The 15,722-nt window shown below is 35.6% G+C and overlaps 1 protein-coding gene across 10 annotated transcripts in view; it reads left to right on the top strand.

Annotated features, from left to right (window-relative positions):
* The window catches only part of COMMD1 (copper metabolism domain containing 1), a 166,300-nt gene that overhangs the window by 49,364 nt on the left and 101,214 nt on the right, over positions 1-15,722 (top strand). For 9 of the 10 annotated variants that reach the window (XR_007470906.1, XR_007470907.1, XM_049696105.1 and 6 more), the window contains exon 2: positions 15,318-15,599. Coding sequence is in view for 8 of the 10 variants with exons in the window: in XM_049696105.1 (XP_049552062.1) it covers positions 15,318-15,599 (282 nt within the window). In the remaining 2 variants the exon portion in view is untranslated. Of the gene's footprint in view, positions 1-10,621; positions 10,762-15,317; positions 15,600-15,722 lie in introns of those variants that run through there. The other variant, XM_049696108.1, reaches the window with a different exon arrangement.

Raw genomic sequence — 15,722 nt, 5'->3', positions numbered from 1 at the left:
ACAAAGCTATAGTAATTAAAACAGTATGGTTTTGGCATAAAAACAGACACATAGATCAATGGAACAGAATAGAGAGTCCAGAAATAAACCCAAACATATATGATCAATTAATTTACCACAAAGGAGGCTAGAATATACAATGAGGAAAGTACAGTTTCTTCCATAAATGGTATTGGGAAAATTGGACAGCCAGATGCAAAAGAAGGAAACTGGATCACTATCTTACACCACACATAAAAATTAACTCAAAATGGATTAAAGACTTGAACATAAGACCTGAAACCATAAAAATCCTAGAAGAAAACATAAGCGGTAAGCTCCTTGACATAGGTCTTGGCCATAATATTTTGAATCTGACACCAGAAGCAAAAGCAACAAAAGCAAAAATAAGTAAGTGGGACTACATTAAAGTAAAATGCTTCTTCACGGCAAAGGAAACCATCAACAAAATGAAAATGCCACCTACTGAATGGGAGGAAATAATTGCAAATCATATTTCTGATAAGGGGCTAATATCCAAAATATGCAAAGCATTTATACAACTCAGTAGCAAAACAACAAAGTCATGCCTATGTAATGAAACCCCAATAAAAACTGGAATTTTTACCCTGGGTGTGTTTTTCTGGCAAACAATACTCTGTGTATTGTTATACATTGATGTGCCAGGAGGGTGATGCATCCTGACCCTCTGGGGAGAGGACATGGAAACTTTGCATTCAGGACCCTCTCAGACTTTGCCCTATGCATATCTTATTTTGGCTGATCCTGATTTATGTACTTTTTTGCTATAATAATACTGTAATTGTAAGTGTAGTGTTTTTCTGAGTTTTGCGGCTTGTTCTGCTAAATTATTGAGCTTAACGGGGTAGTTGGAACCCCAAATTTATAGCCACTTGGTCATAAGTATGGGTGGCTTGGAATCCCTCAGCTGCATGGCTGGTTTCTGAGGTGGTATCCTCTTTGTGAAGGATTTTGCCCTAACTTACGAAGACTGGCTCAACTCTGGGTCATTCATGTCCCAATTGCATTGCAGGGTCGATGGTGGAAGGGGACTAGGTAGCCCATCATTCAGTAAGTAGACCTACACTTTATCTCCCAGTTTTCAGAATGAATCCCTTACCTTGAGCTGTGCCTCGAGTCCTTGAGTCCAGAGCCCTCTAGTTTAACTCTGTAGAATGGAAACCCACAGTCTTTCACCAGGGGAAGTGATGGGGTAGTAGTTGGGTTAAGTAAGCAGATTTTAACCAGTTCTTTGGTTTCCAACTTCTCTTTCACTCAGAAGTACCTAGTGCTTTCCATTTCTTTGTCTTTCTGGAGTTCTACAGTGGGAATTGCTTCTTAGCTGTACCAGAGAAATCTATATACCCAGAAGTCCTAACACTCGTTTCTTACTATTTTCTATTATTTCTGCCATCTTCTTTGTTATATTTTTCAGTTTTGTGTTTGTGATAAACAATTGAGAGATTGAGTAGTTTTTCTATACCTATTATTACCTGAATTTTATTTTTTTAGCTAGTTGACTTTAGAGTGTTTGATACATAAATAACTGTTTTGTGAATATTTAGAATAGCAGGTGTATTTATTTTGCTATAGATGAATATAATTAAAAATTCTAAAATTACTGTGGTCAGGTTTTTATTAATATGGAAGCATAAACATGGAAATAAAATTTCATGTAAAATGTGCTGAATTATTTTTAATTTCTGTAATTTCAAGCTGACAATTTCTGATAAATTACATATCTTATTTAATGGAGAAGACTATCTAGATTAGCAGTGTGATTTATCTTCTAGGCCTAGCTACCAACTGGACTATTTCAAAAACCAGAGCCGAAACTACTTCAATAGAGAAAATTATAGATGTGATCAGTAGTCTCCCTACTAAACTGTAAACATAGTGTGAGCATGTATTTCAACATGGTGTCGAGTTTTGTGAACACTTAATAAATATTTGGTGATCAACTGACCAATGTTGACTAAAGTATGTGAAATCTTATAAATGACTAAGAAAGATCTTGAAAAAACAAGTGTAATCTGAGTTAGGGATAGATGTTTAAAAATCCACCAGAGTAGTTACTAAATGTGAAAAAAATGGCTGCTGCAAGGGGTTGAGCTATCTTTAAGGGCACGATAAATCTCAAGGACAGGAGTTGGAGCTTCAAAGTTTAGCTACCCTTCTCACATGAGACTCCTTTGCCTTTTTTTCCCTCAGTATTTTATTTTTTTTGCTTTAAAAAAAACTTTTCTAAGAATTTTCAAACATACAAAAGGGTAAATAAGTATTTACCTTATTGAAATATCAAGGTTTGATATCCTTAAGGAAACAAGTTCCATGAAGCTGCCCTGAAAATTCTGAGAAGTTGGGTAGGTATGCTTACTAGCTAAGCATACCTCCGAGAACACGATTAAAATTTGTTAGAGCACATGCCAAGTAAACTATGAAAAACCTAACAAACTTTATCTTAGGTATTGGCATATCCCAATGATCTGTACTGTTCTAGGGTGTGATGGCTTAGGAGTGAATATGATTTGAACCTAATACATTTTTAGAGGGTATCAAATTCAGAACCAGGCAGATCCATCTCCTGACCCTAAACATGGTCCTAAAGTAAATCGCTTGAGGAAATTGGATCCCAAAGATTACAGGTGGGGAATTTTGAAGTGTTTCCATATTTCATTGGAGATCAAAGAAGCCTAACTAAAAGAATTGTGGGCTGACTTATATGATAACTTCTTTTTGAAAGGGCTATTTTATCTTGAAGATTATGCGTTTGGAGGAACTAAGGTGATTGGCAGTGGAAAGAATCAGAACATGTGAAATTCCTTAAAAATTTATTGACTTAAATAACTTTGTCTGTGTTAACACATAATTAAAAAAAAAACCCTTAAAAAAAAAAAACCCTTTACACTTAAAAAAAAAATTTGTTAGAGCACAATGACTAATTGCTGTATACCAGACTTCCCAATTGTTTGAAGCTGTTTTTATTTATTTATTTATTTATTGTTTAGAGGCTGTTTTTAAATTGTTGATGTTCAAGCTTCAGTTTTCACTGGTGTGCTGCTACCTGATATTAATATATTTAACCAGATTCATCACTCTGTTAGAGTGTATACTTCTATTTTTTCTCACTCTCACCTAGCTTTCTATCACCAGATTTTGGGCTTGGTTAACTTTTCACCTGTCTGCCCTTAATTGGATGTTAAAGCAGCCAGGAAACTGGAAAGTTCCTGGCATAGTGACTGTTACATAGTAGTTGTGTAAGTCACTGAACTTTGGAATGTGTCCAGAGGTACTCTAGGTGAGTCTGTCATTGGCTAAATTTTTGTCTTATGAAACCAAATTAATTTCTTTTTTAATGTGTAAATTTGTTAAATTAGAATGCAGAATATGGCAGTAGTACTCAACAGATACGCTAGTCATTGCGTATTAAATCTAGTAATGGGAAATATGAATTTGCGTTTGAAATATGATTTGATTGCACTTCTGTGTTTACCTGTGCCAAATGAAACATGGTTGTATTTTGTTTACAAAGACTCCAGCAACTTCCCAGGCATGGAGACATCAGATAAACAGAGACTTTATTATTTTACCACAGGTGGCAATAAACAGGACTAATTACACAGATGTGAGAGGAATAAATTCTTCTATCCACTCCATAGCTCTTCTTTTTGCTGAAGTTTCCTTCTATTGGTAATTTTCAATTCTGAATTGTGTAAGTTGAGAAATTCAAATGATTATAGCTTTTTTTTTTTCCTGTAAGAAGGACCAGGCATAGACAACAGTGATTTATAAAATTTGCTGTCAACTTGAAATATTTTTCTTTCTCCCCAGTGAAAAGTAATAGCATTTTTCTCTTTTCTTAATTTTAGCTTTGACTTAATCTTTCCAAGTTGTCCGTAGCCAGCACCTTATTTTCTTCTTGGTAACCTTTTTTTCCCCTGTTTAAATGTAGCCAGGATTTTTATTATAGTGGAAATGGGACCAATTAGCTATTAGTTGTTGAAGTCTGATATGAGATGAGTGTTTTTATTTTAAAATGCAGCTGACCTAAATTGCAAAAACAATAGAATCCTCAACACCAGTGCTTCTTAAATGATGTCTGTTGAGGACCAGATTTGTAGTGTGTGTGTGTGTGTGTGTGTGTGTGTGTGTGTTGTGTTTTTAGAATTTTCAGTCTCTCACCAAAAATACATAAAAATATAAGGTTCAGTTATTTTGTTAGAATAATCAACATAAAAATACCGTGACATTGCCACAAAAGTTTCTGAATGTTTACTCTCAAGTCTCTACAGCCACCTCATAGTGGACTTGTAATGAAGTTTGTGGACTGGCATTGATCTGCAGACTGTACTTTGGGTAGTACTGCTCTAGATTTCCTGGCAAATGAGGAAAGCCAAGGATGCTGCATTGTGCTTTTGGTTACACACCAGATTGTATGCTCTTCAAAGTCATGTTCATGTTATTCATCTTTTTTGAGAGCTTAGGACAGGGCCTGATAGGAAGGTTGTTGAAACTCGGTGATGAAGAAGATTATATGGTGATAACAAGTGGAGTCAAAACTGAGTGGGCTAGAACAAATTCTGCAAATACTCAAAACTGAATTGTGAAGTAGTAACGTAGGAGGGTTTCCATATCAGATTATCTACTTTTTCTTCAGGGATAAAATAGGCCTTACAAAAATTTTCTAATAAAGTACATTCAATCCTGAATGGAATTGAGAGCCAGCTTTCATCATTTTGGTCTACTTTAAGAATACAAAAGCTAAAAAAAAAAAAAAATACAAAAGCTCACACTACCTATTATATAAAATAGATAAACAACAAGGATTTACTCTATAGCACAGGGAGCTATATTCAATATCTTGTAATAACCTATAATGAGAAGTGAAAAAAATGCAGATGTATACATATATATATAAAACCAAATTGCTTTGCTGTAACCTGAAACTAACGCAATATTGTAAATCAACTATACTTCAAAAAAAAAAAAAAGAATACAAAAGCTGAGTTATGCCAAAGATAGTTTATAGGAGGGAATAAAGCTTTGGAAATTTAGCAAGGTTGAACCACTTCAAATTACCATTTTTGTAAGTCAAAAACAGTTGCACACTGGCAATTTTGTGTAGCTCAGTGTATAGATACAGCAACATGGAATGTTAATACTGGGGGCGGAGTACATAGACATCATTTAGCAAATCCCCTTCATTTAATTTTAGGGAAACTAAAGCCCAGAGAAATGTTTCAAACAGAAAAACCATTTTCTAACTGTAAGTACAGTAAACCAGATTTTACGAATTTACTGAAGGTAGATAAAAGGCAAAACTGAGTTGCGGGACTTCCCAGGTGGTCCACTGGAAGACTCTCTGCTTCCAATGCAGGGGGACTGGGTTCGATCCCTGGTTAGGGAACTGGATCCCACATGCATGCCGCAACGAAGATCCTGCACACAAGCCGCAGTGAAGATCCCGTGTGCGGCAACTAAGACCCAGCACAGCCAAATAAATTAAAACAACAACAACAAAAAAAACCACACAAAAACTGAGTTGCTTTTCTTTTGGACTGTTTCTGCTTATGTTTTGGACTATGTTCTACTTAAAATAATATCATAAGCAATTTCAAGGGAAATATTTAGTTTTTTAAAACAAGAAAACTGAGGACTTCCTTGGTGGGGCAGTGGATAAGACTCCACGCTCCCAGTGCAGGGGGCCTGGGTTTTATCCCTGGCCAGGGAACTAGATCCCACATGCATGCTGCAACTGAGGGTTCGCATGCCACAACTAAGGAGCCCGCCTGCCACAACTAAGACCTGGTGCAACCAAATAAATAAATAAATACAAATTAAAAAAAAAACCAAGAAAACCTTTAAGAGCATTAGAAAACACTAGTTTACCTAAACTATTTTTTGGACAGTTTCACTTGCTTTAGCTCATCATATGATTTTTTATTCCAAGAGGCTATAGAAGTGCAACTAAGATCTTTTGACCTGGTATTTGATCTTTAATTGTGTAAATATATATTTTTGTCAGAAAATATTCTGGTGAAATAAATCAGAAGAAAAAACATTCTCTTTATTACCCTTTACTAACAAGCTAATATTAATAGTCACTAGAGGCAAATTGCTTTTGCTTTCTCAAGGTCTTAATTTCTTTGTATTGACAGCTGGTAGCATTCTGTAGTTTATAGGCTTAACTAAGGGAATGTGTGCACATTATGGCATAGCATATTCTTGGAACCTTCACAGAACTGTTGACAAGTAAAGATTTTTTGGTTACCATGAGTAGTTTCTATGGGGGTTGAACTATTGTTAGTTCTTGGTTTGCCTCTATGCTTGTCAGTCTGTTTTCTTCAGAAATGATGAATTTAAATCTGCATGATGTGTTCCAGTTCACTTACTTAATGGAAATTAGGGGAGTGAATAACTTTCTGAAATTCTTAATTACTGTTCCCATTAAGGGGTTGGAGAAGCAAATATTTATATCTCATGCATTATCTTGCTTAATTCCTAATCATTCTTTCTCCTTGGATATAACTTACTCACTAAAGAAATAGCTATCTATTCAAACAACTGCCTTGGCATATTCCAGCAATATTTTTTTTCTTACAATATTAAAAACCCCACATATAATATAACTAGAAAAAGACAGTTATTTCCAAGCAGGATGAGATTGATGGTAAGTATATTATTTGTGGATGAGAATTTTCTGCTTGTTTTTTTTTTTAATTATATATGTATGAGTTACTAGCAATACTGACCATGATAAAGAATATTTCTTACAATTAAACTTTGTTTCTTTCTTGGAAAAATAGAATTACCTAAATTCAAGGTCATCTTATATTTGAGTCAATAAGATACTTATCCTAGAAGTTTATTATTTATCTTTGACAGTATTTTATTGAGTTGATTAAAAAGAGCTACAAATTATTAGATTGCATTGATTTATCACTTATATTTGATACACTCTTAAGAAATAGTACTTTTGGGTTGTTGAAATTATGTCCCCAGTATTTATTCTTGGTCATAAGAACCAAGATTTTTCACATTAATTTATATTTATTATATTAAACTAGCAAGTTTGCTTTCCTCTTTTGATATGGAGTAAAATTAGAGAGATTAATGATTCTTGTATGGTAGTTCTATTTTTAATTTTTTGAGGAATCTCCATACTGTTTTTCATAGCGACTGCACCCATTTATATTCCCACTAACAGTGCATGAGGGTTCCCTTTTCTCCATGTCCTTGCCAGCGTTTATTATTCGTTGACTTTTGATAATAGCCATTCTGACAGCTGTGAGGTGATATCTTATTGTGGCTTTGATTTGCATTTCCCTGATGATTAGTGATGTTGAGCATCTTTTCATGTGTCTGTTGGCCATCTGTATGTCTTTGGCAAAATGTCTGTTTAGGGGGCTTCCCTGGTGGCGCAGTGGTTGAGAGTCTGCCAGCCGATGCAGGGGACACGGGTTCGTGCCCCGGTCCGGGAAGATCCCACATGCCGCGGAGCGGCTGGGCCCGTGAGCCATGGCCGCTGAGGCTGCGCGTCCGGAGCCTGTGCTCCGCAACGGGAGAGGCCACGACAGTGAGAGGCCCGCGTTAAAAAAAAAAAAAAAAAGTATGTTTAGGTCTTTTGCCCATTAAAAAAAATTTTTTTTGATATTGAGTTGTATGAATTCTTTGTATATTTTGGATATTAACTGCTTACCAGATGTATGTTTGAAAACACCTTCTCCCATTCAGTAGGTGGCCTTTTAGAACAAATTTTAGAATTATTTGTTCTAGTTCTGTGAAAAATACTGTTGTTTTTGTTGTTTTTTTTTTTGGCTGTGTTGGGTCTTTGTTGCTGCTCACAGGCTTTCTCTAGTTGCGGCGAGCGGGGGCTACTCTTCATTGTGGTGCACGGGCTTATTGCAGTGGCTTCTCTTGTTGTGGAGCACGGGCTCTAGAGTGTGCGGACTTCAGTAGTTGTGGTGTGTGGGCTCAGTAGTTGTGGCACACAGGCTCTAGAGCGCAGACTCAGTAGTTGTGGCGCATGGACTTAGTTGCACCACGGCATGTGGGATCTTCCCAGACCAGGGCTCGAACCCGCGTCCCTTGCATTGGCAGGCGGATTCTTAACCACTGCGCCACCAGGGAAGTCCCTGCTGTTGGTATTTTGGTAGGTATTGCATTGCATCTTAAATTGCCTTGGGTAATATGGTCATTTTAGCAATGTTAATTCTTCCATCTTGTGAGCACAGTATATCTTTCCACTTGTCTGTGTTGTCTTTGGTTTCTTTCATTAGTGTCATAGTTTTTTGAGTACAGGTCATTTACTTCCTTAGTTAGATTTGTTCCTAGGTGTCTTATTCTTCTGTAAATGATATTATTTTTAAAATTTCTCTTCTGATAGTTCTCTGTTAGTGTATAGAAATGCAACAGATTTCTGTATACTAATTTTGTATCCTGCAACTTACTGAATTAAGTTATTAGTTCTAATAATTTTTTGGTGGTATCTTTAGGATTTTCTATATATAGTATATCATCTGCAAATGGTGACAGTTTTACTTCTTCCCTTCTAATTCGGATTCCTTTTATTTTTTTTTCTCGTTTGATTTCTGTGGCTGGGACTTCCAGTACAATGTTGAATAACAGTGACGAGAGTGGGCATCCTTGTCTTGTTCCTGATCTTAGAGGAAATGCTTTCAGCTTTTCACCGTTGAGTATAATGTTGGCTGCAGGTTTGTCACATGTGACTTTTATTATGGTGAGGTATGTTCCCTCTGTACCCACTTTGTTGAGAGTTTTTATCATAAATCGATGTTGAATTTTGTCAAAAGCTTTTTATGCATCTATTGAGATGATCATAGGATTTTTATTCTCCAATTTGTTAATGTGGTGTATCACATTAATTGATTTTCAGATTTGAACCATACTTGCATCCCTGGGATAAATCCCACTTGATCATGATGTATGATCCTTTAAACGTATTGTTGAATTTGGTTTGCTAATATTTGTTGAGAATTTTTGCATCTATGTTTATCAGTGATACTGGCCTGTAATTTTCTCTTTTTTTGCAGTGTCTTTGTCTGGTTTTGTATCAGGATGATGCTGGCCTCAGAGAATGAGTTCAGAATCATTCCTTCCTCTTCAATCTATTTTGGAATAGTTTGAAGATAGGCATTAACTCTTTAAACGTTTAGTAGATTTCACCTATGAAGGCTTCTGGTCCTAGACTTTTGTTTATTGGAAGTTTTTTTGCTTGTTTTGTTTTTTAATTACTGATTCAATTTCATTACTGGTAATTGGTCTGTACATATTTTATGTTTTTTCCTAATTCAGTCTTGGGAGATTATACATTTCTAGGACTTTATCCATTTTTTCTAAGTTGTTCATTTTATTGGTATATACTTGCTTGTTGTAATCTCTTATGATCCTTTGTAACTTCTCCTTGTTCATTTCTGATTTTATTTATTTAGGCCCTCTCTTTTTTTTCCTGATGAGTCTGGCTAAAGGTTTATCAATTTTGTATATCTTTTCAAAGAACCAGCTCCTAGTTTCACTGATCTTTTTGTTTTTGTTTTGTTTTGTTTTAGTCTCTATTTCATTTATTTCTGCTCTGATCTTTATTATTTCTTTCTTTTTTGGGTATTTTAAAACATTATTGACCTACACAGAAGAATTCCAAATAATTTATATAGATACTTTGCCTCCAAGGAGGTGGAGCGTAACTTCCTATTCTTTAAGTGTGGGCTGCTCATGGTGACTTCCCAACAAAGAGTAGATTATAGAAAAGGGGGAGAAAAGAGTTATTTTACAGTGGAGAAACCTGAAAAACACTACCTCAGCTAGTTTCCATTAGCAGTAGTAAGCCATGTTGATAGCATGTACCCTTGATGTGGTATGATGAGAATGGCAGTTCACCTCTGGTCTTTCTCCCAAAACCTATAACCCCAGTCTAACCATGAGAAAAACATGAGGCATATCCAAACTGAGGGACATTCTACAAAGTACCTGACCAGTACTCCTCAAAACTGTCAAGGTTATCAAAAACAAGAAAAGTTTGAGAAACTGTCATAGCCGAGGGAAACTTAAGGAGACATGATGACTAAATGTAGTGTAACTTGGATGGGATCCTGGAACATAAAAAGCACATTAGGTAAAAACTAAGGAAATATGAATAACATATAGACTATGGTTAATAATAATGTTATCCATATTGATCCACTAATTGTCACAAGTGTGACTTTACTAATGTAAGATGTTAATAACCTAGGAAATTGAGTGTGTGGTATATTGAATCTGTACTATCTTCATAAGTTTTCTGTACATCTGTTCTAAAGTTAGTTTTATTAAAAACATTAAAAAAATTGTAGATACTACTAGAGCCCTCTATATGCCTCTCAGATTTCATTCTCCTTGTCCTTTGAAGTAACCTCTGGCCTGCATTAGGTGTTTATCAATCTCATGCATAATTTCACATTTTTACTACATACGTATTTTAAATTTATAGTATTTTTTATCTTATAATATTTCATATAAATAGTATCATACTTTATATATTTGTGTGCAGTTGTCTTTTTTGTTATTGTTGTTTGGCATTATGTGTTTGTGCTTTTCCATGTTGATAGATATAATTCTAATTCATTTACTGTGTGTTAGTCCATGGTTTGAATGTCACTAACCATTTTTGTTTTTGTTGTTCCAGACATTGGAGTTGATTCTAATTTGTTACTATTACCAACATTGTTGCAATAACCATTCCTGCATAGGACTCCTAGTGCATAGGTATAAGAGTTCCTCTAAGTTTTTCCCATTGCAGAAGAGTTGCTGAGTTCTAGAATATGTACATCTTAAATTTTGACAGATAATGCAAAATTGCTCTTCAAAAATGTTCTGTTCCCACAACAGTATATGAGAATTGTTGGTGAGGAAGTAAAGAAACAGTTTTTAATATTGTGGGGCATTTTACTTTTTGCCAGTTTAACGGAAGGAAAATGGTATTAGTTTACATTTTCTTTATTATTAGTTATGTTGAGCATATTTTTATTGATTGATTTATTATTAAATTTCCCTTTCTATGAATAGTCTGCTCATATTTTTGGTCAAATTTTTAGCTGTTAGGTTTTTTTGATTTCAAGGAGTTCTTTATATATTCTGCATACTACTCTTCTGTCAGTTATATACTTTACAAAATCTCAGTATTTCATTTGAATTTGTAACTTTAAAAAATGGTATCTTTTTTGTAAGAAGTTATTTTTTGCTTTTTAAAAAAATTGAGTATAATTTATATGATAGTACTTAAGTATTCAGTTTGAGTTTTTGAGAAATGTATATACCTGTGTAATCCACATTTATATCATCATCTTATCATCCTATCATCACCACAGAAAGTTCCCTCATTCCTCTTCCCAGTCAGCCCCACCTCTGCCTTAGGTACCACTTTTCTGGTTTCTGTTATCATAGATTAGTTTTGCTTGTTCTAGAACATAACATAAATTGAATCATACAGTATATACTCGATGTATCTAACTTTTAAAATTCAGCATAATATCTAAAATTTATGCATGTTTTTGTATCTATCACTAGTTTTTGGGTTTTTTTTTAATATACTTTATTTTAAGAACGGTTTTTGGTTTACAGAAGAATTGAATGGAAAGTGCAGAGAGTTAACATATACTCCCTTGCTCTCTGCTCCCAAGCAATTTCCCCTATTATGAACATCTTGCATTAGTGTGGTACATTTGTTACAGTTGAGGAGCCTGTGTTGATTACATTATTAACTAAAATCCACGGTTTACGTTAGAATTCACTCTTTGTCTTGTACATTCTGTTTGTATATTCTTTCTACACAAATGTTTAGTTATGTGTGTCCACCATTTTGTATCAGATTTTGTACACTATACAGAATTGTTTCACTGCCTGAAAAATCCCTTGTGTTCCACCTATTCATCTCTCCCTTCCTCCCTCTGAACTCCTGGCAACCACTGATCTTTTTACTGTCTCCATAGTTTTGACTTTTCCAGAATGTCATATAGTTGGAATTGCCATGATCAAACACTCACACAGCCCATATTCTAGGGAATAGGACATAGACCCTTAACTCTTTGTGGGAGAAGGGTCAAAGAATTTTGGAGCCAAGTTTTAAAATAACCATATTCTATATTATATCTACATATTATAAATGGGGAAATTGAGGTACAACAAGACTAAATGACTTTCCCAAGATCAAGTGAGTACAGTACTAGTTTTTTTTTGGGGGGATTCCAGATTTCATGCTCATCCAACTATTCACTCATTCATTATATATTTGCTGATCACCTACTATATGCCAGTCACTGTGCGAGGCTCCAGGGGTTAAATATTAAACAAGAGAGGCAAGGTCTCTGCCCTCTTAAAGAACTTATATTTAGAGCAAGAAATAGGCCTGATGTAGGTTTCTTTTTTTAATTAAGATTTTTATTTAGAGATAATTGTAGATTCACATGCAGCTATAAGAAATAATACAAAGAGATACCATTGTATTTTTTATTGATTCCCCCTAACGATAACGTACTGCAAAACTGTAGTATAATATCACAACCACTATATTAACATTGGTACAGTCAAGATACAGAGCTTTCCATCACCACTAAGATCCCTCATGTTGCAGTTTTATAGCCACATCTACTTTCCTCCCACCCACCCTTGCTCCTTCCTTTTTTTTTCCCCTTTAAACAACTGATAATCAATTTATTAAAATAGTTGATTTAAGCATCTGCAGTAGTGATTCAGCCTCGACTCCCGGCTAAATACTGATGGAAGTAATCTGCTTAACAATCTCAGAAAGACTGTTCAAGTCAATGAGTTTCTTGTATATCCTCATCTGAAAAAGAGACCAAATGTTTCAGCAGGAGTTTTTCTTGTAGTGATTCTCAGACATATATAGATGTGTTGTTTTGGTAGTTCAGAAATCAAAATGTGAATGGTATTGCCACTGGTAATGAGATTTTCCAAAATGCTCAACAACTTATTTGTAAAGTTCTGACCAAACTAAAATATTGATACAAGCTGTATTAGTTGCATTCCTGGAAAATTTAGAGCTTATTAAAACTGTGCCAAAAAATAATTTTTTATGTAAAAAGAAAAAGATTAATTTCTAGGCCCAGGTAATTATAAACAGGTTCCACATAATGTTAGATGGGACATTGCCAAGTCATGTAGGACATGTGTCAGTTTGTTTTGTAGGATGTTCTTGAGCAGGGGTTGGCAAACTACATCCTGCAGGACACACTATTTTTGTATAGCCCATTAGCTAAGAATGGTTTTTACATTTTTAAAGAGTTGAGCAAGTAAAAAGAAGAATATGTTACAGAGACGGTAACACCTTTTTTGGATGAATTGACCCCAGTTCAAGATATTATTGACTGGAACCCAACCAAAATAACTTCTGTCACAAGTGAAGTTAAATCAGAATAGATTTCTTTTTTTTTTTTTTTTGCGGTACGTGGGCCCCTCACTGTTATGGCCTCTCCCGTTGCGGAGCACAGGCTCCGGACGCGCAGGCTCAGCGGCCATGGCTCACGGGCCTAGCTGCTCCACGGCATGTGGGTTCTTCCCGGACCAGGGCATGAACCCGTGTCCCCTGCATTGGCAGGCGGACTCTCAACCACTGTGCCACCAGGGAAGCCCCAGAATAGATTTCTTAATATGCTTTGAGGAAAAGAATGATACACATCACCTGTGTTGTGATGTGATAGTGTGAAGCAAAGTGCCGGTAGAAATAATTTTATTTAATTATAATATATTATACAAATTAATGTTTCTGTTGAGTGGCATAGCCAGAGATTTTGGGTCCTCCTACCCAAAACTTGGTAAATAGGCAGATATTCAGTAAACATTTGTTGAATTGTAATGTGATGTAATGTGAAATATCTTTAATCTATGTTGTTTAATCTATGTTGTAATATTTATCGTACAACTTTTGCATATTAATGGAGGAATGAAAGACAGCATGTTTGTCTTTCAGCCTCCCTTCCACCTATTCTACCTATACTCCACCTGTACACTGTCTACCTTTACATTCCTCTGTTCTCACTGCTACTGCTCAAGTGTAGGCAGGACTCTTGGTTCCAAATGATAGGAATACAGCTTAAACTATCCTGAATAGTAAACGGGAGTTTTTGGTGCCTACAGGTGGAAAAGATGTCGAGATAACATACAGAGTTGAAGAAAGGTCTGCAGGAACCAAGGCCTTGGGGATTACAGAACAGGGTATCACTCCATTAGAACCCACTCTCATCTCTGCTTGGCTTCTTTCTATTTTATTGCAATCAGGCTTTTGCCAAAAGATCAAAGATGTCTGTCTGCAGCCCTCCAGTCTCATGTTCTTCTGGTACCATGACCTCAGGAGACAAGACCACTTCTCCTCCTAAATTGGGAGATTAATTTGGATCAATCATTGTGCCCAGAGAAAGGAGGTACTATGATAGTTTGGTTTGGAGCTCATATCAATCCTCATGTCCAGGCAGGGGAAAGCTTGTTCGGAGACCAAATCATTAACCATCACTGACCTATTCAGGGCTCCATTGCCCCAGCCCTTTGATGATTTCCCACTTCAGTTTAGCTGCTTACTGTTCTCAGAACAGCAATGGCAATTAAGGTTTGAAAATTATGGAAAAGAATAAAGTAGTATACAGTTTCAGAGTAGTATTATTGGATATTGTAGTATTATTGGCTGTTTGGTTGAAGATGGGCTATAAAACTAAACTAATTCATTCACTTAACAAAATTTACTTAGTACTTCGTATGGACAAGGCATTACCCAGTTATAGTATATCAAACCAAGCCTGGCTATAAGGCACTGTGAAATTATGTAAGATTTCATCAGAGCACTAATTCATTTTATTCTCTTGTTTTATTATTTTTACATTTTAACTTTATTTATATTTTATTATTTCCTCATCATGGAACTGGATATTTATAGATTCTAGTTATTGATAGAGAATTTGAGTGACACGGATTTTTTTTTTTTTTTGGCCACGTCATGGGGCTTGTGGGATCTTAGTTCCCCTACTGTGGATTGAACCTGGGCCCTAGGCAGTGAGAGCATGGAGTCCTGTCCACTGGATCGCCAGGGAATTTCCAACATGGAATTTTTCACAATAGCTTTTCTGATATTCAGTATTTTCAAAGGGAATATTTTTGTATTTATGAAGCGCTTATTCTCATTACTGTCTTTTGATGACCCTTTTTGAAAGCTTATTCAGTGATTAAGAATCACTCAAAATGTGATCTGTAGTTAAGATGCATCTTTTTCTAGTTATCTACCAAATTCATATCTGTTATTTTTTCTGTCATTATAGTCTATTGCATCTGCAGACATGGATTTCAACCAGCTGGAAGCATTCTTGACTGCTCAAACCAAAAAGCAAGGCGGGATCACATCTGACCAAGCTGCTGTCATTTCCAAATTCTGGAAGAGCCATAAGACAAAAATCCGAGAGAGCCTCATGAACCAGAGCCGCTGGGACAGTGGGCTTCGGGGCTTGAGCTGGAGAGTTGATGGCAAATCGCAGTCAAGACACTCAGCTCAAATGCACACTCCTGTTGCCATAATGGAGCTGGAAATAGGGAAAAGTGGACAGGTGAGTTCAATTTCAATTTCCCTTTGTAAACTGTATTTTTCCATTACGTATTAGCCATACATTCAGAATGATTTTATGTAACAGTCTTTGTTTGCAGAGATAATGATAACACGAAAAGATTCT

This window comes from Orcinus orca, chromosome 13, assembly GCF_937001465.1.
Source record: "Orcinus orca chromosome 13, mOrcOrc1.1, whole genome shotgun sequence".
NCBI lineage: Eukaryota > Metazoa > Chordata > Mammalia > Artiodactyla > Delphinidae > Orcinus > Orcinus orca.
The sequence above is the reverse complement of the archived record's forward strand: the minus strand, read 5'-3'. Positions and strand labels throughout refer to the sequence as shown.